The 27,507-nt window shown below is 46.9% G+C and overlaps 1 protein-coding gene across 3 annotated transcripts in view; it reads right to left on the bottom strand.

Moving 5' to 3' along the window:
- Nucleotides 1-5,427: 5,427 nt before the first annotated feature.
- Nucleotides 5,428-27,507, bottom strand: part of HNF1B (HNF1 homeobox B) — a 61,497-nt gene continuing 39,417 nt past the window's right edge. For 2 of the 3 annotated variants that reach the window (XM_081584498.1, XM_081584499.1), the window contains exons 6-9: nucleotides 23,265-23,397; nucleotides 18,726-18,920; nucleotides 15,375-15,493; nucleotides 5,428-5,928 (exon numbers count right to left, since the gene is read on the bottom strand). In XM_081584498.1, the coding sequence (XP_081440624.1) occupies nucleotides 5,908-5,928; nucleotides 15,375-15,493; nucleotides 18,726-18,920; nucleotides 23,265-23,397 (468 nt within the window). In that variant the 3' untranslated portion in view covers nucleotides 5,428-5,907. Of the gene's footprint in view, nucleotides 5,929-15,374; nucleotides 15,494-18,725; nucleotides 18,921-23,264; nucleotides 23,401-27,507 lie in introns of all 3 variants that reach the window. The other variant, XM_081584497.1, reaches the window with a different exon arrangement.

Below are 27,507 nucleotides of genomic sequence, written 5' to 3'. Positions count from 1 at the left end.
ACCACAGCATGATATACTACCCAGATGCTTCCTAAAGTCCCAGTTTACAAAATGCCTGACACAGAGTCTTTGTCCAGGTAATATTGTTTTCTGTAGCATCAATTCCTATTTCCTGCTTTGTTCAGGCCCCTGACCTTGGAATCTTCTTTGATGTCACATATGAACTATCAGAAAATCTTAGTGCCTGCAGATTCTCTCCCTTTAAAACCATATCCACAATCAGACAGGTTCTCCCCACTTTCACCACCAGCCCCTGGTATCAGGCTCCAGTGATGCAATGACTCCCTGATGGTCTCCTTGGGGTCACTCTTGGGCCTTCCCTACAACTCAGCAGCCAGAGGGATCCTTTTAAAGCAGAAGCCAAGGGACTTCTCTGGTGGTCCAGTGGTTAAGATGCTACGCTTCCAATGCAGGGGTTTGATCCCTAGTCAGGAAACTAGATTCTGCATATTGCAACTAAGAGCCCACACGTGGCAATGAAGATACAGCACAGTCAAAAAAAAAAGCAAAACAGCATAAGAAGATCTTGCCCCTGCTCTGCTCACAACTTCCTGAGGGCTTCCAGCTCCCTCAGAATACAAGTCCTTCCAGGAGCTTATAGCAGCCCTTACAAAGGTGACAAACTCCCTGTCATTGGTCATCATCCCCACCCAGCACTCTGCTCACACCCTGACCCTCATGCTCCCTCTCACTCAGCTCTGTAGCTACCCCAGTCTCCCTGCTGCATTTTTCATAGATTTTAAAAAATCACCTGATATGACCACACACACATTCACATACTTAGTGCCTGTCTCCTTAACCAGAATGTAAAGTTCACAAGGGGAAATGAACTTTTATCTATTTGATTCATTGATGTATCCTTGGTGTCTAGAACAATGGTGCCTGGCACACAGTAGATGTCAGTATTTCTTTTTTTTTTTTTTATTTCTTGGCCATGCAGCATGTGGGATCTTAATTCTCCAACCAGGGATTGAACCTGCATTTTCTGCATTGCAACTGCAGAGTGTTAACCACTGGACTATCAGGGAAGTCCCATAAGTATTTCTTGAATAAATAAATGAGAAATATTATTTTGGACTAGATGATGTTTCCAAATGCAAAGGGATACACAGAGGCTTTGTAATGGCTTAGGAAATTAGGCATGCTTTCCTCACAGTGTGATTTTTTTTTTGTCTTTTAAAAAACCGACTTTATCTTTTTATCCCTTTCATAACTAATTTGAAATCATTTAATATAATTGGTTTATTAAGGATATCTGAACAATAGAGCACAGGAAGGAAACCAGCCTTTGGAGGATATCCCAGTATGTATCTAGTGAGAAAATTAAGTGTGTGGAAACTGCAAAGAAATTTTGGGTGGTCTGTTGGCATACACATACATATGCAGACTGCAAAAATCTGCTTTGATGAGTTTTGCTTTTGATGCTATCCCCTTCAAGTTTGCTCTGCTCATTCTTCCTTAGAAAGTGGGAATCCACCTGCAATGCGGGAGACCTGGGTTCGATCCCTAGGTTGGGAAGATCCTCTGGAGAAGGGAAAGGCTTCTGGAGTGGGAATACCCACTGAAGTATTCTGGCCTGGAGAATTCCATGGTCTGTATAGTCCATGGGGTTGCAAATAGTCAGACACGACTGAGCGACTTTGAAAAGAAAGGGAAAAAACTGGTCAACCAGGCATGTGTGAAGGTCTGCATACCCCGAAGATTCATTAATAAAATACTGTCATGTTATAAATCTTATCTGACAATCTAGTATTTGCCCAGCTGGAATGACCTCTGTATGAAAGAAAGAGACAGAGAGACTGAGACAGAGAGCGATAGAGAGGCAGAGAGAAGGAGGGAAGGAGGGAGACAGGGAGGGGCTTTATAGACATTTTATTTAGCTGATTGCAACTTCTTGTAAATATTCAGTCTGTTTGAAACAACTGTTTCAAAGTGTTTAAAGTATTTTAAAAGACATGGATTTGTCACTGTGTGGCAAATCCACTGTGTGGTCCATTATTGGCAATCTGTTCAGAACAGATTTCAGTGGCATTTATTTGAATTACTTCCGCATTCAAAGGGGACACCTCAGCTCTGACTGTCCTTGGGAGGAAGTTCACTCCTGCCTCTTCCTGACCCACTGTTCCTAGATCCCTGTATTTCCCATGACCACCCCCCACCACCAACACCCTCAGCCTCTAGGAGCTTGTAGCCGGCTTTAGTCCTAGCCTCCTGGCTCTCTGTCGTCTCCTCCCAATCATCCCCACCTTCTACCTTCTTCTTCCCCTAAAGAGACAGACTCCGCAGTCAAGCCTTCCCTCTCTCTCCTCAGACCTCTTCTCCCTGACTCATCCTTGGTTCACTGCTTCGTTGGTCATGTACCATAGGCATGAGCAAAATCATTTCACCAATTATTGGCAGTTTTCTTTACCAAACATCACACTTGTGATGAGGGTATCTGGAAAGATCAACCAGGTCCAGAAGAATGTATGAGAAGGTACTCTGGAATTGTCATTTATAACCTTCTTGCTACTTCTATCTCTGGTATTCCTTTAGAAAACTTGTATGGATTCATTACATATTCTAACATATTGTCTATAGATTATAAGATAAAGTCAAGCATGTATCTGCTGATACTTTTTAAGTTGACCTGTCTTTATACTTAAAAATGTTTCTTAATAGTAGGCTTCCCTGGTGGCTCAGATGGTAAAGAATCTGCCTGCAGTGCAGGAGACCTGTGTTTGATCTCTGGTCGGGATGATCCCCTAGAGAAGGAAATGGCAACCTGCTCCAGTATCCTTGCCTGGAGAATTCCACGGACAGAGGAGCTTGGCAGGCTTCAGCGCATGGGGTCACAAAGAGTTGGAGAGAACTGAGCGACTATCACTCACTCTGGGATGAGAGAATAGTTAACACACAGTATTCACAATGTACCAGGCCCACGTCCAAGCACTTAGCAAGTATGAACTCATTTACTCAACAATCCTATACAGTAGATACTACTGCAATCACCCACTTTTCCGCAGGAGGACAATGAGGACAGGGTTAAGTGGTGATGTTGGAGATTCTAATCAAGGCATTTTCACTCCAAAATGAACATCAAAGACCTTCCCCCCATCCCAAGAGCTCAGATTCCCTGGCTGTCTACACTGTGTTCTTATCCACCTGAACCCAGCAGTTAACACTCCAGTTCTCTCTGCCTTTGGGGGAAATAATTCACTGTTTGGTACGGACAATTCAAATCCACTTTAAGGCAGGCTTACATGACTGACTTCATTTCTTATCCACAATGTGAAAATTAAATCTGCCTTCCCCAGAGCTCACCCAAGAAACCACAGCAGGTCATGGTGAAAACAGAATTGTCTGTCTATTAGTCTGAGCTCAGGGTGTAAAGAGATCTTCTGGAAATGTTAGTCCTTAAGGAACTGATCTTTTGGCTCCTGGCTCCCCCAGACAATATTATTTAGGCTAAAGCATTCAAGAGAAAATGCATGGTTGAGTTGAAAAGGGTTGGGACCAAGGCCAAGTACCATGTGTCAAAAGAGGCCAAGATTTGCTGTTTCTGGTTGAGACAGCATATGAGACTCCTGCATCACTAAGAACTGCATCTCCCACTACATCGGGATTTTGAAAAACCTGTTGCTTGGGATAGGGATTCCCAAGGGACGGGTCCATAAGGGACGAAGGCATGGAGGCCTGTAGTTGCAGATGAATCTTTAGAGTGGCTAATGCCCACCTGAATCCATACACAGTGGGCCTCCTTGCCCCTCTTAGAGTCAGTGAGAAGAGAGATTTGATTTAGAAGGGAGGTTATCTCAGCTTCCAGGGTCACCTTCTATGAGTCTTGGTCCACATAGGGTCTAGTTAAGAAAAATTCCTAGAGATTTCTGCCCCTCCCCAAGTCCTCCACACTCCCAGATGGCTTCTTGAGTGATTAAGACCTCCTGGGTTTTCAGGATTGTTACAATAACACAAGATATAAAATCTATCAAATGCAGATACTTACTGCTCCAGAAACAATGTGAATTCAAACATAGGGCTCCAGTCGAGGCTGGCGTTCAAGACCTATATTCCCTTCCTCTTCCTGAACTCACAGGAGCCAATCAATAAGACATCTCCCCCAGAGTCAGCAGAGCCTGGCCTCTCTTGACACAAGGTGCTTGGCTTTGGTCCCGGCCCTTTTCAACCCATCCATGAATTTTCTCTTGACCACTTTAGCCCAAATAACTTTGTCTGGAGGGGAGCCAGGAGCCAAAAGAGGTCAGCATTTCTAACTGTCTCCATCCCTGCACTGGGCTCTCAGTACCTTTGCCTGGCTCACTAAGAACTGCATCTTCTACCACTTTGAGATTTTGAAGAACCCGTTGCTTGGGACCTCTTCAGCATGATGCCCTCACTCACAGCCAGCTTGGGAACTGCTCTGTCTAGAAGCCAGAAACCACACACTGGTAGGTCTATGCCAGAGACGGCAAGGAGGAAAGGTCCAGCCTCCTTCTTCCTAGAGCCAACGCTGGATTATTTGTGGCAAAGCCCCAACTGGAGAGTGTTTAGTCTTCTGCCTTTTCACCTTTTGGACTGTTTGTCTTCATTAGCATCCTCACCGGAGGCAAGAACCCAGGCAGGAGGTGATACCCACAGGAGCCACTCTCCTGACTAACAGCCCTATGGGAGGAAAGAAAGGTTGGAGTTCATGCTTAAGATGAAGCTGACAATGTTACCCATGATGATTCCACGTTTCCTACTTTTTCCTCTGTTCCTGTGACCAACAGTCACCGAGAGTTGGCTCCATGTCTACTCCGATGAGTCACAGAAAGACAAAGTATTGGAGTCTGACTGGGGGAAAAAACTTTTCTTACCTTAACAATAAGGCCAGCCTGAAGACAATGGGACATGCAGCAGCAAGCCCCATGGAGTAAGTGAAAAATTCCAAGAAGACCAGGGGCCAGGGGCTCTTGGAGAAACCAAGGCAGGGAAAACATCAGAGGTAGAAATATGAGACTCTGGGCCATGATAAAATAAATTGTTTTAATGGGAGGTTTTCTAAAAGGGCAACTTTTTCTTGTGCTATCAAACAGCCAGTGTCCCTGCCTTGGGGTTTCCTGGGGCTGTCCTGGCTGGTCTCCCAACCCTTCCGGAAGCTAAGACACTACTCTGACACTATGCTCAGCCCTTCCAGGGACCCAGAGGTGTGTCTTAACATCAAGAGATCAGAGTGAGCTGGCAGTCATTCCAAAATACACAGTCTCTGTGTGTGTCCAGGGCCAAGGAAGCGGGGTCAAGGGCTTCACTTCTGCCTTAGGTATTTCTCCGTGGGGGAAGAGAAAGGGGGCAAATCACTTTGAAAATTCAACTCTGACCTTTACAAAGAAAATCGATAGACGCTTTAGTATTATATACAGGGCAGAGGGGACAGGAAGTAGGGAGGGAAATTGCACTTAATTACAGTAGTTTACAGTTTACACCCATTGGACAAATTTACTTCTTTAAAAGAAATCTCCAGATCAGCCGGGATGGGGGGCGGGACGGGGGAGGTGGCTGATATTTACAGTGTGTTTGGCTCAGTTCAATAGCACACGTCCTCCTCTTCTCATTTCAGTAACAGATTCAAGTTTTCACTTCAGTTTGTTCGATGAAAGAGAGTGATGTACACGCTACGGCTTTCTCTCTTCCTCTTCCGCCGCTTCTTTGTCTCCTGCCTCTAGGACAGACCAGACTTCTGGGGAGAGGCATCGTGACAATACTGCATAGAAGGGGCTGTGCCTCTCAGAGCGAGTGTCCGAGGCGCCGGCAGGACAGCAGGTGAGCAAGGACCTCTCGCAGGTGCTGTGTGTCGGGTCACTGCGCTTCTCTGTGACAGCTGCCCGGAAGGTGATGGTGTGGAAAATAAGGGTCCTTGTTGCTGTGCACAAAGTAAGTGATGTGTGGGCATCACCAGGCTTGGAGAGGACACTGCAGAGAGAGAGGAGAGAGAGCTCAGCTGTGTGCCTCTGGCGGGGACCTGGGCCCTTAGCGTCTGTCTTCTCTGGGGGAGCTGAGACCCAACTCAACCAGCAAAGAGCTGGAGGCTGGAGGTGTGAGGACCCCGTGCCCTCAGAGTCCTGCAGGGATGGTCCTGAAACACACTCCCTTTAGGAACATCTAGGAGCTGGATTCCCTGGCCATCTCAGAAGAGAGAAGTGAATTGCCAATGGCCTTGAAATAGTCATAACTTGTCAACCTTTATCCTGAAATGGGACTCCTCTTCCTGTGAGAGTGCTTTTTATAAATTGCTCAGTTCGGTGGCAAAGACAGCTGGATGGGGAGCTTTTGCTTTTGAAGGAAGGGTCTTTTCCTAAGACCTCTAAGAGCAGGGGTCCCCCAGATCCCTTCCCAAACAGAGTAGCAGAGATCCTGTTAAAGGTAGATTCTGACTCAGTGGGCCGGGGGTGGGCCTAAGAACCTGTATTCTAATCAGCTCCCAGGTTGGGCTGATGCTGCTGGTGTGTGCTGAGCCCCAAGGCCACAGCGCACAAGAGAAAATCACCACGTATTAATGCTCCATCAGGAAGAAGTGTGGGAAATTGCAAAGTGCTTTCTATAATGCTTGCTACTATCAAGACAAGAAATCAGAGGACCGGGATCCAAGGGCTAAAGGCCTTTGAGACCAGGCTTCTGGGTGGGTTGGGGCAGGAGACCCAGCGTGGAGGAGTCCCTGAGAAGAGCCAGACCCCCACGTGTGGCAGCCTCCACTCCCAGAGCTGTGGGCCTTGCTCATCTCAACTGTCATGGAAGATCACAGCTTGTGTTTTCCTTCCGGGGAGTCCCTTTTCCCCCACTTTGCTTCTCTTCCTTCCCTTTCCCCTTTGTTGTCATCTCAGAGGAAGGTTCTGCCCTTTGACTTAATGGTTCATTTTCTCAAGACTCCCCCTCAAACACTTTCCCCTCCACACACAGACACAGACACACACAACACGTTCACATATCTATCACACTGTTAAAGGCCTCTTATCCCACTATTATCCCATTAACCAGTTCTCCCAGCCATAGCCTTGTATGGGGCTGCTATTATGTCCATTTTACAGATTAGGAAAGCAAGGTCAAAGAGAGTCCAGGAATTGCCTAAGGTTTTGGAATTAGGAGAGTGTGGGGCCAGAGATTCAAACCAGTTCTGGGAGACCTCCCAGTTGATGTTCTTTACATTACACCGAGGTTAAGAGCCTTCTATTAGCTTTGTTGTTCTTTTCTTTTTTTTTTTTTTTTTATTTGGCTGCACCAGGCCTTAGCTACGGCATGCAAACTCTTAGTTGCAGCATGTGGGATCTAGTTCCCTGACCAGGGATAAACCCGGGCCCCTGGCCTTGGGGGTGTGCAGTCTTAGCCACTGGACCACCAGGAAAAAGTCCCTACGAGCTTTGCTTTTGTTCAAACTCCTTTCTCTGGGCCTTGGTTTCCCCACCTTTATGATGAAGGTTGTTGGGGGATTAGGTGGGCTGCTAGGCGTGCTGTCCTCTCCATGGTGCTGGTACAACTGTCCAGGGGTGCCCGGGGTGCCCCAGTCTGAGCTGCTCCCTGTCCCCCACCCCCACCCCCCGGTGCTCCTTAGAGCGGGGCTGAGTGGTGCGTCCATGTGCGGAGACAGGTTTCTGGCCCTTCTGCATTCTTGAGCCCCTGGGCAGGGTGCTCTGATATCCTTTGCCTCCTCTTCCTCCCTCCACCCACCGCTGCTCTCTCCAGTCTCTTTACTCCTCACTATCAAGCTTTTTCCAATTTTCAGATTTCAGGTGGAGGGGAGAGAAAATGGCTTGTGACCTTGCAGGTTTCAATGGAAGAGCAAACACGGAGAACAGATAAGCAGACGCCAGCGAGATTCTATGACCTGTCATTAGGGATGGGCTTCCCAGCTATCAAATGTTTGCTCACATAATAAAATGGTGGCAGAGCCCTAAATGTTGTCAAAGGAACTAGAGTTATTTGCCCCCTTCAGAGTCTAAACACAAACATCTGATAAGGGGCGCGCTGGGCTCCCTCAGAACAGAGGCCCGGCTCAGCCAGCCCCACAGGGACCCTGCCTCGGGGTCCCCGAGTGACTACAGAGCCCTCCGTCTGGAGGGTGGGGCGGCTGGAGGATTCTTTAGGACGTCCTCACCCTAAGAAGATCTGATCCATAATGGGAAGAGCTGACATTTACTGAGGTCCTACTGTGTGCCAGGCTGCATTACTAAGGAAAGCCTTGACACTCATCATTCCATAGAATTCTCACATCACACCTTTGAGGCAGGTAATCATCATTCATTCATTTAACACGGTTTTGTGGGCCTTCCCTATGCTGAGCACTTTCGCAGGCACTGGGCATGCAGCTGTGAATGGGACTCTGTCCCCACCCACACTGAGCTGACGTTTTAGTGAGAGTTTTGAACAATGAATGAGTTAAGAAATGCATAACATAAAAGTTTAGGAGGAGATGAATACTCTCGAAAAATAAGCGTGGTAAAAGGTCACAATGACTGGAGGGAAGGGGGAAGAAATTATGCAGGGGGGTCAGGAGGTGATCCCCCTGCTCTTTGAGGTTTGAGCTGAATGCAACGAGCATATGCAAAGATGCACACTAAAGTATATTCCAGCAGAATGTACCGCAGGAGCAGAAGTTCTGCGGTGGGAGCTCTTCAGCTCTGGTTTGGCTGAAGCTGAGGGACAGAGGAAGGAGAGCTTCAGTCTGACCACATGGGGTCTTAGGAGTTTCTGTTTCAGTCTGGTTACAACCAAAAGCTAGTGGAGACTTTTGACGGGTGGGGGGTGACATGGTGGGTTTTCCTTTCTCAGAGACCACTCTGGCTGCTGAGTGGCCAGCAGAGCACATCCGTCCCTGTGGGGCAGGAATGGGAAGTTAGGGGCTGCTGCAGGAGCACAAGACGAACGGGCTAGGTGAGAAGCAGTCAGATGGAGGATGCATTTTAAAGGACCCTTAGCGGAACTTGTTGGTGGACAGGATGTGGGATGTGGGGTGTGAAATCATCGCGAGTACTCTCAGGTGTCTCACCTGAACAACTGATGGCATTTTTGGAGATGGAGAAGCCCAAGCAGAAAGCAGTTTGGGTCAGGAGAAACTGGGGCAAAATGAAGAGCTGCTGTGTTAGGCAGATTCGATCCGAGAGGCTGGTGAGGTATATTAGGCATGTACCGGTACTTGCCAAAGAGGCACTGGGTTTGTGAATGTGCCCTGAAGGGAGAGGTCAGTACTGGAGAGAGAATGATAAGACCCATGGTCATGTACACCTGATCCAAAGTCATGCGACTGGAGATCACCCAGGAATAAACATGGAGGAGAAGAGGCCAAAGAATGAGCCCCAGGGCCCCTCAACTAGTAAATGTTGCAAAGATGAGCTGGCAGCCAAGGAAATGAGGAGTGGCCAGTGCCATAGGAGGAGAACCAGGAATGGGTAATGTCCTAAGATTCAAGTGAGAAAAAGAGGGAGCGATTGGCTGTGTCAGAGATAGAGATTGAGAAGTAACCGCTGGATCTGGCAATGTGGAGATATTAGTGAGCTGGACAAGAGGGGTTTCAGGAATGTGGGGACAAAAGCCAGTCTGGAATGCTCTCAAGAGAGAACTGTGGGGGCGTACAGGTCTCTGTACACCCCTTACCCCAGGTATATACAATAGAATACTATGCAGCCATAAAAAAGAATGAAATTTCACAATTTGCAACAACATAGATGGATTTGGAGGACATCATGCTTTAGTGAAATAAGTCAGACAGTGAAAGACAAATACTGTATGGTGTCACTACATGTGGAATCTAAACAATACAACAAACTAGTGAATATAATAAAAAAGAGACAGACTCACAGATATGGAGCACAGACCAGTGGTTACCAACGGGGAGAGGGAAGAGAGTTGGAACAAGAGAGGAGATTAAGAGGTACAAACTACTATGAATAAAATAAATAACCCACAAGGATCTAATGTGCAGCATGGATACTGGAATACAGCCAATATTTTATAATAACTATAAATGAAGTATAACCTTTAAAAATTGTGAATTGCTATGTTGAAACTCAGAGAATAAAGCAACTATACCTCAATAAAAATAAGAAAATAAAAAGAATTGGGGGTGAGGAAGTGGAGACAGTGAATACAGATGATTATTAATAATCTATTGTTAGGTTAATGATAGCTCTATTCATTATAAGAAATGATTATACTTTCAGTGTTTTAGATGAGGGAACTGAGGCTTAGAGAGATTTTAAGTGACTTGCCCAGGATGTCTCAACAGAAAACCCACTATGTGAGATTACTGCCTTTTATCTTCTGAGTGGGACACCAGGGGGAAATAAATGCCCTTTGCCATCTAAAATCCTCCTTTCTAAGCCCGAGAGACACCCAAGGTTACCCTCAGGGAAAACCAAGGTTGACCCAGCTGCCACAGACTGGGTGTTTCCAGCCAAGCACTGAGCTGAGTGTTTCACAAGTTTTATTGCATTTTGCCCTTTCAATGATCCCACAAAGGAGGAATCGTTATCTTCATATTACAGGTAAGGAAACTGAAGTTCAGAGAGGCTGGACCTTCGCCTTTGGTCACATAGGTAGAAAGTGGCAGAAGCTGGAGACAGGGTCTGTCTAATTCCCACACTGACTCTTCACCATCAAGCCCACACTGCCTCACACCAGTGGGGAAGGTCGGGAGTGGGTGGGGAGGGGGTGGAGGGAGGGGTGGGTGCAGCTTCAGGGGATTTGTGATGAGGCTGCCCACCTCCTTCTCATCAGCACCCCTGAAGGGTGACTGCTCTGGGCAGTGGGGTTGGGGGGGGGGTCCTCTCCTGACCTCTCTCTATGTAAACTAGGAAGTGGAGTGGTGGGTAGAGTTGTGGAAACAGGAGTCTGCTCACAGCCTGCCCACACTTGTTTTAGCCAAGGCTGGTGCTTGCTGTGGTCTGGTTTCCAGGCTGGAGGGCTGTTGTTTTTGCAGGAGGCTCAGGCAGAGACCCACTCAGATGGTAACTCGCCAGGACTCATTGCGGGTGATGGGATCGGGGGGTGGAGGGTGGGAGACAGGCTCTGGAAAGGACAGAGGGCAGTAGCTGCCAAGGATTCCCAGCAAGAAAGTTCCAGCCTGAGGTTTCTGAAACACGATCCACAAGGTCTTGTGGCATGCCTGTCTTGACGATGGAAAACACTGGGAGACAAGGTCAAATCCTGGCTTTAGCCTCAGGCCAGCATAACCTTGAGTCATTTTTATGAACACTTTAAAAACGGATCTTAGAAGGTGAGTGTTGTTGAATGATTTGGAGTGAGAAGAACCAAAGTCTGGAACCCTAGCTCCAGATTTACCATCCTGTATGCTTAGCCACATTCCGCCCCATCTTTGAACCTCCATTTTTGGCTCTGTAAACTAGGCATAAAAATTTCTACTTTGCAGGAGGGTTAGCCAGGAAAGGTAAGATGGAAAAGCACCTGGAGTGCTACATGGCAAATGGGAGGTACTAAAAAAAAAAAAAAAGGCTAGATTTTAATTCACTCATTCATTCACTGATTCATTCACTCACTCATTCATATTTACTGAATATCTACTAAAGCCCAGGCATTTGGCCACACACAAAGGGCTTGGGTGCTTTGAGAGGCCCTGAAAGATTGGCTTTTTTTCCTGGGAGGTGGATGAAAGGGCATCCTTGTGCAGCAGAAAAGTGGGAAGCAGGGATCTGGAGCCCCAGCGCAGGAGGCAGGATGTGCCAGAGAGATGGTCCTAATCCTGAGACATGTTATTGTCAAAACCTCCTTTGACCACGTGCAGACCAACCAGTGAGTTCAATACTGAAGGAGCAAATGGAAGGCGTCTTCTAAGGGATTACAGATAGAAAGGGGTAGGAACAGGGAGGAAGCTGTCATTTCGAGCACATGACTGTGTACCAGGCATGATCTTCAGGCACTTTGAATATTCTGTATGAGGGAGGTGGGAGCTTCCCCTTTAGAGAGGAAGAAACTGAGACTCACAGCCCTGAATCAACTGCCTAAGGTCATGAAGCAGGTGTGAAGGAGCCAGGATTGGCTCAGACCCGTTGGCTTTTCCTAGCATTCTATGATGCCTCTAAAGCAGCCCTGCCCGGGATGGTCCCGGTTCAATGCCCACATTGGCACAGGAGAGATTCTGAGAAGTCCTGTCCTGTGGGATTTCTGTTAAACCCAGCTGTTCCCCCAACACATTTGGCCAAGGAATCTTCCTTTTCTTACGTCATGGGACCCTGATTCCTAGCAATAGTCTTAAAACTCTTTTTGGAAAAGAACACTTTCAAACAACAAAAAAGCAGAATTGCCACCAATTCCCTTCTACAATTCACTTCTGACCCTTTGCCTTCAGAACAGAGTCTGTACAACTTTTCCTCATCTTGGGTTCCTCCTACTGCCAGGAGGCAACATCTTCACCCTCCTCTTATTTCATTCCATCTTTCTTATCCTCTCTTCTGCCGTTTGCAGGAAGAAAGTTTCCTGACTATAATATAGTTATGTAGATTTAGTTTTACTCTTGTTCCTGACTGTTACAGACCACAAGAGCAGTGATTACCATGGGCTTTTTTTTTTTTTTTTTAGAAACTGGCATCTTTTATTTTCTTTTTTCTTTTTTTTTTTTTTTTATAAATTTATTTATTTTAGTTGGGGGCCAATCACTTCACAACATTGCAATAGTTTTTGCCATACATTGACATGAATCAGCCATGGGTTTACATGTGTTCCCCCTCCTGGACCCCCCACCCACCGCCCTCCCCATCCCATCCTTCTGGATCATCCCATTGCCCCGGCCCTGAGCCCTTGTCTCATGCATCGAACATGGAATGGTGTTCTGTTTCACATATGATAATATACATGTTTCAATGCTATTCTCCCAGAACGTCCCACCCTCACCTTCTCCCTCAGAGTCCATAAAATTGTTCCATGCATCTGTGTCTCTTATTCTGTCTCGCATATAGGGTTATCATTACCATCTTTCAAATTCCATATATATGCATTAGTATACTGTATTGTTGTTTTTCTTTCTGGCTTACCATGGGCTTTTTAAAGACGGGTATTGCCAGGACTTCCCCTGTGGTCCAGCGGTTAAGAACCTGCCTGCCAATGCAGGGGCCACGGGTTTGATTCCTGGTCTGGGAAATATGGTCCCACAAGCCTTGGCTCAACTAAGCTCCTGTGCCTCAACTACGGAGCCCATGAGCCCTAGAGCCCATGCTCTGCAACAAGAGAAGCCACCTCAATGAGAAGCCTCCATACCGCAAGGAAGAGTAGTCCCTGCTCACTGCGACTAGAGAAAGCCCATGCACAGCAATGAAGACCCAATGCAGTGAAAAATAAAGAAAGATCGGTATTGGAAGACGAGTACTGTTTAAGTGGGAAAAGTCCAGGATTTAGAATCTAAGACCAAAAGTCTGGAAGTTCAGTCCCAGTATATTATCTTTTGCGACTTGGGCAGGTTACCCTGTATCTCTGAGCCTTGGTTTATTTCTTTGTACTTCTTAGGAGGTTTTGGCAAAAAGAAAACAATGAGATAACGTTCATGAGAAGCATCAGCTGTACAGCGTTACATGAAGAGTGTTAGCCTTACTAACTGTCATCGTCATCATCCTATAGAACTGTGAGTCTATCATCAGACTCCTGAAATGTCTGGGGGTTTCGAGATGACTTCACAGTAGTTCTAGAGGGTTGTTCATGTGGCGTCAAGGTCGGCTGGCCACTCGGTCCCGTTTGGGGGCCGGTAGAGCATCTCAGAGAGCGTCTCGAAGCATTTTGATTAAGAGGCCATTTCCTGAATTCAGAGGACTTGTTTCAACAAGCAAGCATCAAAGTCAACTTGGGAAAGACAGGAATCATTAATCACAGCCCCGTCCAGGGCTGCCCAAGCGGCAGATGGATTGATAAACCTTTCAAAGGGGAAGGTATTCCCAAGCAGGGCTGCTGCGCCTGGCTGCCCCCCTGATTGAGATTGGTGAGCACAGATAAATGTTTTCCCTGCTCACTACAAAGAGTGGGAAATCACACGGGAGTCGAAGGGCAGGGCACCCGGGGCGTCCTTTCATCTTCCAGTGGGTGAGAGAAGGGTAGCAAAGTGGGTCCCACACACCTCTCCCTCCCTACCCCACCTCATTCCACAGCCCGAAGGACTAGGTCATGTGTGTTTCAGTGCCCAAGACGTGCCAGGCACTTAATCTACACGGCATCATCCAATCCGCAGAACAAGTAGATGCCATGACTTGTTTTAGAGATGAGGAAAGTGAAGGCTCAGGGAGGTCAAGGTCACTGAGCAAGTGGCAAAGCCAGGAACTGAATCCACCTGTTCCATGAGCCCAACTGCAGGACCAGGAGGAGATGGGGGCAAAGGAAGAGCAGAGAAGGCTGAGCCCGTGAAAGAACTTGCTCAGGAGCACATGACACTGGATAAGGTGTGATTTGATGGGGAAAGAAAAAAAAAAGACCATCCACAGGACCAAACGCTGCTGAGAGCCTCTGACATGAAGTTCAAGGTTGTCACCTACTAATCTAGCAATCAATAAAGCCCAAACAGTTCCCACACTGCACAGACCCCAGCTACTAAAAGGTCCTATTGTGTTACTCTGGAATTGTGACCTGTGTTCAGACGACTTGTCCTGTTTTCTAACTCTCTGTCTCATTCCAGTCCAGCTGCCCAAGCTGTAGCCTCACCATGGCTCGTCTTTACCCTCATCCCCTCTATGTATGTGGAGGTGGGAATTAGTCATCAACTGAAATGGTGACTAAGCCTCTGGATTCCCCACTTTCAATGCACCAGGAAGCTGATTATGAGCTTCTCTATAAAACACCAAGTGAACACAGGCCCCTGGTAAGGCCAGGCTGTCTACTGGGGAGTCCCCGTGGGTTGGCAGAATTGGGTCATTTTCTGGAGCTTACAGCATTGAGGGTTCAGGATGAGTTCTGAACTGGGTGAATCAGCCTCCGGACCTCTGACTCACTGTTCATTTTCTCTATTTGTTAACTGATGGGAAATCCTCAGGGATCCCTCTTGCAAAGCATGAGACTCCAGAGGGTCTGACTTTCTGAGCCCTCCTTGGAAATACCCTGTCCATGGATCATGACCAATCCACTGGGGATACTCAACCTCAGTGCCTACAGGCTCTGTATAATCCAGTCTGTAGCAACTGATCACACTTCGCTACTCTAGTGCTCTTGTTAGGGATGCTAGGGGAGCAACAAGCCCCTTCAGCCTGTGTCCCATCTTCTATGCCTTGTGACCTCAGGGATTCTTTTATTTTTACCTTGTGACCTCAGGGATTCTTTAAGAAAGTACCTGGGGAGCCTCAGAAGGACCACACTGAGGCCGAGTCCACACTTGTCACGCTCTCTGCACATCAGTAGTCATAGTCATCCCTCCCCTCCCTCTAACTTCTTGCTGGCATTACCTGTTTACTGGAAGACATGTTGGTGAGCGTACTGATGCTGCTGGTATCTGTGACCACCATCGCAGATGGAAACCGGGAGGTGTGGGAATACTGGGGAGGTTCCTGCTTGTGTGTGTACACTGCAGAGACAGAGTGAAGACAAGATCAAGGTGCAGATCTCACAAGAGTGTAAGCACAGCTACAGACCACCCCTCATCCCACACCACTGTTCCTTTTTCCCCAGGCAGATAAAAGGGGGTGGGGGGGGGTGGTAGTTATGTTTGGGCAAGGCAGTGTGATGTGATCAGAAAGAATGGCCGTGTGTTTAAATCCTGGCTCAGTTAGCCTCAGTTTCCTCCTCTGTAAAATGGGAATGATATTTGTTGTAGGATTAAAAGAGATCATGTTTAAAGCACTTTACCAAACAGATAAATAGGTTTCCACAGTGCCTGGTATACAGAGGTGGACGGTGCTTCTGTGGTGGGAGCACTTCTTTCCCCCTGACTTTCAAAGTATTAGATGCCTGGATATCAGCAAGTAATCCTGGGACTTCCCTGGTGGTCCAGTGGCTAAGACTCCATGCTCCCAAAGCACAGGCCCTGGGTTTGATCCCTGGTCAGGGAACTAGGTCCCACATGCTGCAACTAAGATCAGCACAGCCAAATAAATAAATAACTATTCAAAAACAAATAAACAAACACCCCAAACACAACTGATCCTGGGGCACGTGTGGTGCATCTGAGAATTTAAGTCCAAAAAAGTTCGTAGTAGCTGGCAAAATGAAGGAGCTGGCCTGTTTGCTTACTATTTCTGTAGTGACTCAAGCCCCAGGTCTCATGCTAGCAATTATAGATTGATTAATAATTGTTAAATAGACATGGGTGTCATTACTTGTATAATTTTGGGCTGTTGCAATTTGCACTAAAATGTCTTATGACATCACACAAATGAAGTATGATGGACAAAAGTGTTAGTCGCTTGGTTGTGTCTGACTCTTCACGACCCTACAGACTGTAGCCCTCCAGGCTCCTCTGTCCATTGGATTCTCCATACTGGAGTGGGTTGCCATTCCCTTCTCCAGGGGATCTTCCTGATCCAGGGATTGAACCCACATCTCCTACATTGCAGGCAGATTCTTTACGGTCTGAGCCACCAGGGAAGCTCCCTGAGCCTAGATTCCAATAAAAGCTCCAGAAGCATGTGGTTTTCGCTTTCTGTTTTTCCAGTATGTGTCCACCAAGTCTGGAACCTTTGACTCATGCTAGTTCATCCATAAGATTCATGTAAACTCCAGGTCACATGACCAACCCAGAAAGCATGTGGATGTTTGGCCTTGTGGGAGGGACCAGCTTGTTCTACCCAGGAGTCCACCAGTAGGGAATGGGGGTGAAGGTCACAGCCTGCTGTCTCAGCCTGTCCTTCCCTTGGTGGGAGGCTGGTTATTTCCTGGTCTGGGGCCCCATGAGCTCTCTCTTCAGAGCCAGCCAGGACAGCGGGGCCTCGGCAGTCCACAGGTCGCTGGTGACCCCTGTCTGACTGTCCCACCCAAGCCTCGTCACTGAGGAATCCTGCCCAGGTGAGGCAGGGGGAGCACACTGTCAGGACTGGGGAGGAAGGGCAGTGTAACACGTGTGGTCCCAGACTCTGCTGCAGGCTGTGGCAGATTTTTTAAAAGCCACGAAAATGTGATTGGAATGTGAGATGGTACGCAGAAACCAGCTACACAGGCCTGGGGCAGGATGGAGCCCCGAGAGCGTAGAAGGAGGCTGAACTTAGCCGTTGCCCCTCAGACTCGCAGCCAGAAGAGAAATTGAAATCCTTTTTCCTACCCCTGCCTCCTCCTATTAGACACTCTTAATAAATAATTATTTGCATTTTTATAACTCTTTTTAAAATTTATTTATTTTTCAAAGTTTTTGGCCATGTGGCATGTGGGATCTTAGTTCCCCAACCAGGGATCAAACCCACACCCCTTGCACTAGAAGCATGAAGTCTTAACCACTGGACCACCAGGGAAGTCCACATTTTAATAACTCTTAATACTTACCAAACACAATTCATACTTACTTTGTTTCACTTTCATAGTGACTCTACATGCACATTATTTCCATTTTAAGATGAAAAAACTGAAGTTGAGAGTGGCTGAGGAAATTACCACTGGCTACATAGCTGCTAAGGCTCAGAGCCAGGATTTAAATCTAGGTCTGTCTGATGCAAGACTATTGCTCTATTCCAGAGGCAGCCCAGGTGTCTCCATGGGGTTGTGCTTGAAGACAGAAAACCATCCTTCCCATGCTTTCTCCCCAGACTCGGAGGTGAGGGCCTATAGCCTGACATAGCCAGAGGGCTGGGGCTCTGGGGCTCAGGAGGGGGAGAAATGGGGGCTAGGCATGGATAGGAAGTAAATGGTTGAAAGGGGGACTTCCCGGGGGGTCCAGTGGTTAAGATCCTATGTTTCCAAGGTAGGGGGCACAGGTTCGATCCCTGGTTGGGGAACCAAGATCTCACATGATGCTCAGCATGGCAAAAAACTCCCCAAAACTCCAAAATATAAATGGCTGAAAGGTAGTCTTCAGGTAGGTGAGAACATCGGAGATGGGAAGCAGCCTCTCTGTGTGGGGTGGAAACTGGAATGTTCCGTGTGCAGGTGGTATGGTTCTCAATTAGAGATGTTTGGGGTGTGGAAATCAGACAGTGTGGGGACTCCAGAAGATTTTTCAAATTCAGAGAAGACAGTTAGGAGGCAAGTTATATGCCAAGTCTGATCATCTGATAACAGCTGCCTGGAATTTTGGACTGAAAAGGTTAAGTTGAGGCTCACTGGGAGAGGGGGTGTGCTTGCCTGAGGATCTCTTCCATGGGAACCAGGGCGGGAAAGGGGGCATGGGTTTGTTCCACATTTACGTTACCTCCCCAGATCTCTATCTCTAGCTTCTCTTCCCAGATCGGCCTTAACTGTCCTCTGCAAAATCTTCCCTGGGAATTCCAGGGGTAGAGAAGAGGACCAGAAAAGGCACAGCATCGCATAAGAGTTGTGCTTAAGAAATTGTCTTGGGACTTCCCAGGTGATCCAGGGGCTAAGACTCCATGCTCCCAATGCAGGGGTCCCAAGTTCAATCCCTGGTCCCACATACTGCAACTAAAGATTCCATGTACTGTAACGAAGACTGAAGGGCCCATGTGCTGCAACGAAGACTCAGTGCAGCCAAACACATTTTTAAAAAAATGAAAGAAAGAAATTGTCTTGGTTGATCACAGGTAGGGAAAAGTGACCAAACCAGGAAGCTTCCAAGAAACTTCAGACCCAGAGAGTGAAGACGCTGGCCACTGAGGCCCCTTGGGGCTCCCTCCCCGACGTGCCCGGGTCCTTACTGTGTGAGTTCTGCAGCTGCGTCACTGCAGCCATGAAGGGCTGCTGGGCCATGTGGCTGCCCGGGCTCTGCTGCATGAGGGGCTGCTGGTGAGGGCTGTGCAGCTGCTGGGAGAACTGGACGGGCTGCAGGGCTGCCAGGCTGCCAGCCACGCTGTTGATGACGGGGACGCTCTGAGCTTGGGAGGAGTTGAGGCCTGTGGGAACGAGAGGAAGGATCAGAGACAGCTTCAGGGGTGAGAAAAGACGAACAGACTTGAATGGTCATCAACAGAGCCCCTGCTGTTTGCCAGCACTGGGTTGAGGCTGTTACATAACAGGTTGCCAAGGAAGAGATTTTATAGACCAAAAAAATTGAGGCTTAGAGAGATAAAGAGACTCACCCACATTCCACAGACAGCTATAGATGGAAATGGGATTTCAATAAGTCTGACTGAGGTCTGAGGGTTTCCCAAAGTTGTCCTCTGACCTCCCAAATTTAGCCCCCTTGGGGTTGCAGCGCTCTATATCTGTCCACTCATTGGAAAAGACCTTCGTGATGGGAAAGATTGAAGGTAGGAGAAGGGGATGACAGAAGATGAGATGGTTGGACGGCATCACTGACTCAATGGACATGAACTCGGGCAAACTCTGGGAGATGGTGAAGGACAGGTAAGCCTGGCGTGCTGCAGTCCATGGGGTTGCAAAGAGTTGGACACGACTGAGCGATTGAACAACAACAACATATCTGCCCACTCCATCCATGCCTGGCTCTGAGGGAGGCTTGCACTGGTGCACTCAGGACTGAGTTAAAGGCGTCCACTCTAAGGTACAGATTACTGCCCAGATATGTCTGTCCAGCAGGGGGCAGGAGTGTGCAGGGGCCCACATTTTGATAAAAAACAAAACCTCCTCCATGGTCCTAGAGGTGTGCAGCTTGAAGACCCTCCTTTGGCTGGCTGTGCAATGACCTGAGAGAGGTCAGATGCTCATTCTCTTAACTAGAGCAGAGAGGGGATAAAACACTGTGACTCAGCCAGTCTGTGAAGTGAGTGTGTCTTATTTGGCAGCACATGGCTGGTGGCAATGGAAGGACCACGTACTAGAAGGAGGAAGTAATAAGTTGAAGGCTGGTAGTCATAGCAGGTGTTGCCATCTTTCTGTTCTGGAGGACGGGGACCTTCATGGTTCTGTGTTGTGTCTATATCCTGAGGTCTCTTTAGAACTGGGGCCACTGCGGCCAAGATCAGGTCCCTGGTACCCATCCTCCATTGGCTCACTGGGCGGGATTCCGGGGCAGGTAGCTGAAGCGGGGTGGGGCTGGGGATGGGAGGATGAAGGGAAAGATACCCTCAACTTCTTTCTGGGAGTTGCCAAGGTTCCTTTGATTTGACCTTGTTTTCTAGGAAGTGGTGGGGGGAGGGGCAGAACAAGCTGAAGACGGAAATCCAGAAAAAAGATATCTTTTTTAGGCAGATGCAGGAAAAGACACCTAGAGAACCTTTCCTGAGATGGGGAGGGTTCCATAAGCAGGTTCACAGGAGGGGGAAGTGCTCCGTGGAGATAGCACAGAGGCCTCAACAATTGCCTGCTCAGAGCTTTACCTGATACCATTATCAGAAACCTAAAAGGTGAGCAGAGAAGGGAAGGGGAATAAGCCCCCTCCTGGCTCTCCTGGGTGGGGCTGGGAAGGAGGGGTCCTCTGATCACTCAGAACAGCACTATCTCTAACTCCACAGGGGCTTGGCTTCTCCTCCAGGCAGTGTCTCACCTGACACCTTGATCTCCTGTTTCCTAGCCTTCCCATAAGGTCTCAGACTCCAAGGGAGCCCCATGGATTTGCTGTTTTCTCCCCAAGCCCATTGCCACTGCTCTTTTCAGGAGGTCTCTGCCTAGAAAAGCAAATGATCCCGTCTAGAGTGGATGACATTGGAGGACCTAGTTCTGCAACCAGCCTATTGTTTTTGAGTCGTCCCGAGGAGCCCTTTAAGAAATACACATTCCTTGGCCCCACCCAAGACATAATGAGTCAAACCCTTTGGAGGTGAGGCCCAGGAATTTTATTTTCAACACAGCCTGTGCCCCTAATGTGCCTCAGTTCCAGGATGGAAAGCCACTGATGTCATTCGAGCTCCCGCGGAGTGTGACTCTTGGCTTTCCCATCTGTTTTCTGGGCACTGGTTCCTGCTTAAGAAGCATGTTATCCAGTCCAACAGGTGAGTAGAGAATGATGAATTGGCACTGCTGGGGAGTCTGTTATCACATTCTCCTTGGGCCTCTGCAGTCACCAGGCAGGGCCCATGTACTCAACAGGATGTACGTGCTAAGTCACTTCCGATTCTTTGCAACCCTATGGACTGCAACCCACCACCTCTGTTCAAGGGGTTCTCCAGGCAAGAATACTGGAGGGCGTTGCCATGCCCTCCTCCAGGGCATCTTCCCAACCCAGGAATCAAACCCTTGTTTCATGTCTCTTGCTTTGGCAGGCAGGCTCTTTACCACTAGCGCCACCTGGGTAGCCCCACTCAACAGGACAGGGATTGGCTGTTTATTGCCCAACAACTCATCTCTCGATTTACTGGCCTGTGGTGCAGAGAGCAGAACAAGCTTGGACTCCATAATGGATTCTTCATCCTGCCACTTCCTGGGGTAGGACTGCTGTGTCTCAACCTGTTTGCTGGTGACCCTCATCATGCTTCGTGCTTTCCCCACTCCAACTACACACACACACACACACACACACACACACACATCTAAGGTCAGTGCACTCTGGTATTGGCTGTCTGCAATAGGAGAATAAGATTATTGTAAGAAAGTAGAGAATTATAGGTGAGAAAAATTAGGAGGAGCAAAATGAAAAAAATGTGTAATAGCTCCAGGGAAAATTTTAATTCAGATAGTGCCTAAGAAAATATAGAACTGTGTGTGTGTCAGCCAAAGCTGGAGGTGTGAAGAAAGAAGGTAAGTGGGACAGTTTGTGTATAGTTTTGGTTGTAGAAATAGAGATGAGATATCTTATCCATGGGCCTTTTAATCAAATCTCCTAGAAGTCAAGCAAGCTGGTTTCAGGAATCTGATCTCATTCTCAAACCCTGGCTTTAGTGTGGTTACCACATTCCTGGAGATGGCCCCGTGAAAAGGCAGCAAATTTAAAATACCTTTTTTATTTTGTGAGTCCTCTAAAGGTTCCTTTTATAAAACTAAGTGGGGAGAGCATCAGTTTCCCAGTAGCTGAGGACAGAGAGGGGGCCAAATGTACTCATTAAATAAATTCTGGTGACTCCCATGGGCCTGGCTCGGTTTTGCCCTCAAGGAGCACATAAGTCCACCCCTTCAGAAGTGATCTGAGGCTAGATAAGGTTTAGGGAGAGTGGATAGAGGAGCGAAAAAGGCAGGAACAAATAAAAAAGTGGTTCATGTGGGCACTGGACACAGAGAGGCCACGAAGACAGCGGGTGATCCCCAGGGTAGAAGAGAGATGGGAAATGTACCTCCCATAGCTCTCCCTCAAGACCTCTCATGGATGCTCCCTGGATCACAAGGAAGACTTGGCCTGAGCTATCAACACAAGGCTGAAAATACACTAAACACCATCAACATCATTACTCTGAGAGTGGCATCCACAGGCACACCTCTGTCAGCCTTCTTGCGCTGAAATGGCCCATCTGTGATGGATGGGGACAGACTGGCTGTGGGAGGTGAGCCCCCAGGGCTGGAAGGACCTGACGCCTCGCTCTATCTTCAGGCCTGGGCATAAACAATCTATTTCTCTTTAAATCTGTCAAGGCTCGGAGATGCTATGACAGTTTCCTGCAGAATTCCTTCTCAGTATGTTTTCACCACCTGCCAAAGAGGTCTCATTTGACCATACAGAATTCCCTGTTAAGAAGGAAGCCCATGGACTTCCCAGGTGGTCCAGTGATTAAGACTCTGCACTTCCACTGCAGGGGGTACAGGCTCAATCCCTAGTTGGGGAACTAAGACCCCACATGCCATGCTATGGGGGGCACATCCAAAACAAAATCAATCAGTCAATAAATCTTATATTCAAAAAAAAATAGAAGGGAGCCCCTCATGTCTTACTCCACCTCAAACAAAACAAAGAAACATCAGCAAAACCCAATCTCCTGGAAAAACCCACCACATACTTAGGGATAGGAATGATCACTGGACAAAAATATAAGCTACAATATTATACATATTCATACTGTATCAATGTACAAGGGTGCCTACATATCCGGTCATTGGATTGCCCCCACAACCCATTTTACAGATGAGAAGACTGACCCTCATAAAGATGCAATGATTTGACCCAGGACACACAGCTAGTGAGCTATAACCCAGATTCACCTCCATTCCCTAATTTCCTCTAATTTTAGGCTAAACAATCCAAATCTTGAGGAGAGAGATAAGGAATGAAATGAGATGAATCAAATCTACAAGTGGTGGATGAGCTGGAAGAATATCTTCTTTACTGTTTTTTTTTTTTTTAAATCAGGTTGACTCATTTCCCAAGGCACTTCTCCCTGCCCCCAAGTTTTCTGACCAAGAACAGAGCTTACTTTGTGCAATGGCCATGACTCCAGAGAGGGGGGTCATAATGAGGTTTTGAGATTGCTGGGGATTGTGGTGGGACAGGCTGTGGATATTCGTCAAGGTGCTGACAGGGGGCAAACCTCCTCCCGAGACTGAGATCTGCTGGAGAGAAAAAACAAGAGCAGCATGAGCGGAACCCAGGTTGCGAAGAGCAGTGTCCAAAATGACAGCACTTAGCAATTCCTTGGCACAGCTAATTCACTGGTGCATTCATGCATTCATTCAGTAACAATTATTAAGCATCAACTGAGGGACAGGCACTGTTCTAGATACAGAGGAGAGACAGGTAAGTAATATTGACCATAATCCCTTCCCTCATGTGCATTTTTGTTGACTTCCTTTGAATCACTAGCCTGTCTTAGAGATTATTCAGCTCATGTGTATGATATGATTGTCACTGGTTCATGTTGGAAATGGTTCTGAAAACAGACTCACAGATTTAGAGATGAGCTTATGGTTGTCAGGAGGGGAGGATGCTGGGAAGGGACACTTATGGAGTTGGGGATGGACATGTACACACTGCTATGTTTAAAATGGATAACCAACAAAGTCCTACTGTGTAGCACAGGGATCTCTGCTCAATGTTATATCTCAGTCTGGATGGGAGGGGTGTTTAGGGGAGAATGGATACATGGATATGTATGGCTAAGCCCCTTTGCTGTCCACCTGAAACTGTCACAACATTGTTAACTGGCTGTACTCCAATGCAAAATAAAAAAGCTTAAAAAATAAAATTTAAAAAGGATTAAAAAAAAGGAAAGAAAGTATCCTCTGTTCTGCTCTATGCTATCTATATTATTGGTGCTAAAATATGTAATTGCTACAAATAATAACTGGAGAAATGCCCTGGGATTCCCTAGTGTAGCAGATTAGGGCCTAGGTCTAGGGCCCAGAGTACATGGAAGCTTTCACTGAGTATAGGATCTGGGAAAACACTACTCATGTATTAACTCACATACCCATGAGGCAGATGCTTCTGCCATTCCCTTTTCATGAATGATAAAACAGGCTCAGAGTAGACATGCATATTACCTGAGAACCAACAACCTAATAAATGATACCTCTGGTATTCAAATCTAGGTCTGTCTGACTCTAAAATTCAAGTTCTTACTTTTTATAGAGGGCTCTTCCCCTGCAATTATTACTAAAGTCTGTCTGGGGAAGATCAGTCGTTATCCATTATTGGGCTTCTCTACTTTCCCCAAATCTCTACTATACATTAAAAACAAACAAACAAAAAAAACACCTTTTTTTTTTTAAGGAGCTACTATTGTAATGACAAAGCTACTAAATAAGGATTGGTCCCAGGTACTCCCACTCTGTTTTATCATTATATTTTAATGACAGATTAGTAAGAGAAAGCTACTGAGTTTTGTATATGTTATCCAAGGCCACTCTGATTCCTTTTATTAAGGATTGAATCCTTTCATTTATTCCTAAGTGTCTTTTCCTTAAGGACTGTCATTTTCCCAAGTGTATATATAATGGCATTTCAAGCATCTAATGCTAGAAGGGTCTCTCCTCCTTGCTAGTGCTGATATGTCTATATGTCATATTGCATGGGTTAGAACTTTCTGAATAGTGTTAACCAGTAACAGACGTAATAGACATGCTTAATTTGATTCTATGTTATCAGAAACACTTCCACTATTTCCCCATGAATTATAAGGAGCTTTCAGTTTTATACACACACACACACTACACACTTTTATTCATGATTAAGTAGCTTACTTTTTGTGGTTTTAAAATAATTTTAAAAATTATTACTAAGAAAGGACTGTTCCCCCCTCACTCTGAACTAACCCAGACATTCTTGCTAGCACCAGTGATGCTCACAGGTGGCTTAGGGTTGGGATACATACATCAGATGTTTGAGTCGCCTTTTCCTTGTGACCCAGAGCTCCTCAGACTATAGTTCTCACATCAGTACCCCTGGAAGACACTATCTCCTACCTGCCTTTCTGATCAATCCCATAGCTTCCAAAGTGAATTTCAAGAAGAAAGAAAGAAAGAAAGAAACCCAAACAGGTTTGTTTGTGTTTTTAAAATGAGCATCACGTTGTGAGTTAGGGGTCACGTGCCCAAGAAGGAATTCTGACCACATCAAACAAGAGAGAACCAGCTTGTTTGCCAGACTTGTTTTTCAAAATGTCAGAGTCATAGAAAAAAAAAAAATCTGACCTGCCTTCAGACTCTGTTGAGTAATGCAGTCAATGCAGAAAGTCAATGGAGTGACAGTAATCTCGGCCATTTCAATGTTTGGTTTTAATGGTGAAAGAGAAACGTGGGTGCCAATGATAAAAACAACTTCAAACGTGTATGGCTTTAGTGTTTCTTTTCTTTAAATCATTCATGTAAAGCAGAATTTTGTTTTCAATTGGAGGATAATTGCTTTACTATGTTGTGTTTGTTTCTGCTGTACAACAATGTGATTCAGCTATAAGTACTCATATAGCCCCTCCTTCTTGAGCCTCTCTGCCCCGCCCCCAGCTTTAATGCTTCTAAAGTGCTTTCACTGATTGTCCTCAATAGATAAGGACACATGTAGGAAGGCATTATGATTATTGCCCTGTTTTACAGATTAAGAAGGGCTTCCCGTGTGGCTCAGTCTGTAAAGAATCTGTCTGCAATGCAGGAGACCAGGGTTCAATCCCTGCACTGGGAAGATCCCCTGAGAAGGAACATGGCAACCCACTCCAGTATTCTTGCCTGGAGAATCCCGTGGACAGAGGAGCCTGGAAGGCTACCATCCATGGTGTGGCAAGAGTTGGACACGACTGAGCAATTAAACCACTGCCACAGATTAAGTAAACTGAGCCTCAGAAGGGTCGAGAGAGTAGCTCTATGTCACCTGACTAGTAAGCAAGGAAGTCAAAACTCAAACCCAGTTTTGCTCAACCCCAAATCCTATCTCCTTCCTATTTGGGGGGGGGGTCACCTTGGTCAAGCTCCTTCCTACTCTAAAATGCAACCATTGGGACTTCCTTGGTGGTCCAGTGGTTAAGACTAAACCTTCCAACACAGGGGTTGCAGGTTCCATCCCTGGTCAGGGAACTAAGATCCCACATGCCTCAAGGCCAAAAAAAAAAAAATTGATAAGGTAACAAATTCAATGAAGACTTTAAAAATGATCCACATCAAAAAAAAAAAAAAATCAAAAAAGTGAATAAAACACAACCATCACCTCTTTGCCTCCAGGACAGATGGAAGACAGGGAGCTGCCAAGAGTACCAGTCACCATCCTTACAGGGTAATCTGGAGAGTTTGGATGGTCTCAGCGTTGTCTTCTGCAGTCCTTTGCTATGTGCTTCACATGCCTACTGCCTACGAGATTGATACTGTTACCCCTCCTTTGCAGACAAGGGAATGGAAGTTTGGAGAAATTAAGAAATGTGTGCAAGTGGTAGAGTGGCCATGAAGAGCGGACGATCTGCGTCTAGGGCTGAGCTTTTCTCCATGGGGGTCTGTTGCTTTGATGCCGTGAGGGTATCCGGCGTGTGCTTTTCTAAAACACAAGGTTCAACACACACAGACTGGAACCTGAAAGCTGGCCAGCTCTTTGTGGACGTGTGCCACTCAGGAATGGGGTGGGGTCCCTGGAGTGCAAAACAAAGCTCAAATGGGTCACCCTTGTTTCCAAAAGCAATCCCTGGGGGATGATTTCAAATGCACATTCTACTTGAAGTCAGCACACAGAGATTGTCATTCCCTGGCTGGGGCTCACCCCCAAAACAGCAGAATTACAGGCAATCCTCGCACCACCCCCATGACGCAGGCATTGTTATCCCCCATTTTCCAGATGAGGAAACTGAAATTAGGCAACGTCCATCCTTCGGCTGATAAACAACACAGCCCAAGACACGGGCACACTTGTTCCCTTGCCGGCGTTATTTTTAACCATACTCTCCACTTCTGTCTTTGGTGGACCAAGATCTGTGATGGGCTTGTTACATATTAACCGAAAACAGACTCCTGAATTTGGGCATCCAGCGATAGTGACATAACATACGAGCCAGGGTGTTGGAAACTAGTGAAAAGCTGGTCGCTGCAAACAAGCTTCCAGGTGTTTGCTAACGTTGAGGTGTGCTGTCCTGGTCAATCATCAATCCAATAACAGACTGCCCATTAGGGCGCTGTCGAGCAGAAGAGGAAGGAAAGAGCGTGTCCTGAGGCTGCCTTTGGAGCGCCCCAGCCTGGGTGAGGCTGTTT

Source organism: Giraffa tippelskirchi, chromosome 3, assembly GCF_054371585.1.
Source record: "Giraffa tippelskirchi isolate mGirTip1 chromosome 3, T2T-mGirTip1v1.2.pri, whole genome shotgun sequence".
Taxonomy (NCBI): Eukaryota; Metazoa; Chordata; class Mammalia; order Artiodactyla; family Giraffidae; genus Giraffa; species Giraffa tippelskirchi.
The sequence above is the reverse complement of the archived record's forward strand: the minus strand, read 5'-3'. Positions and strand labels throughout refer to the sequence as shown.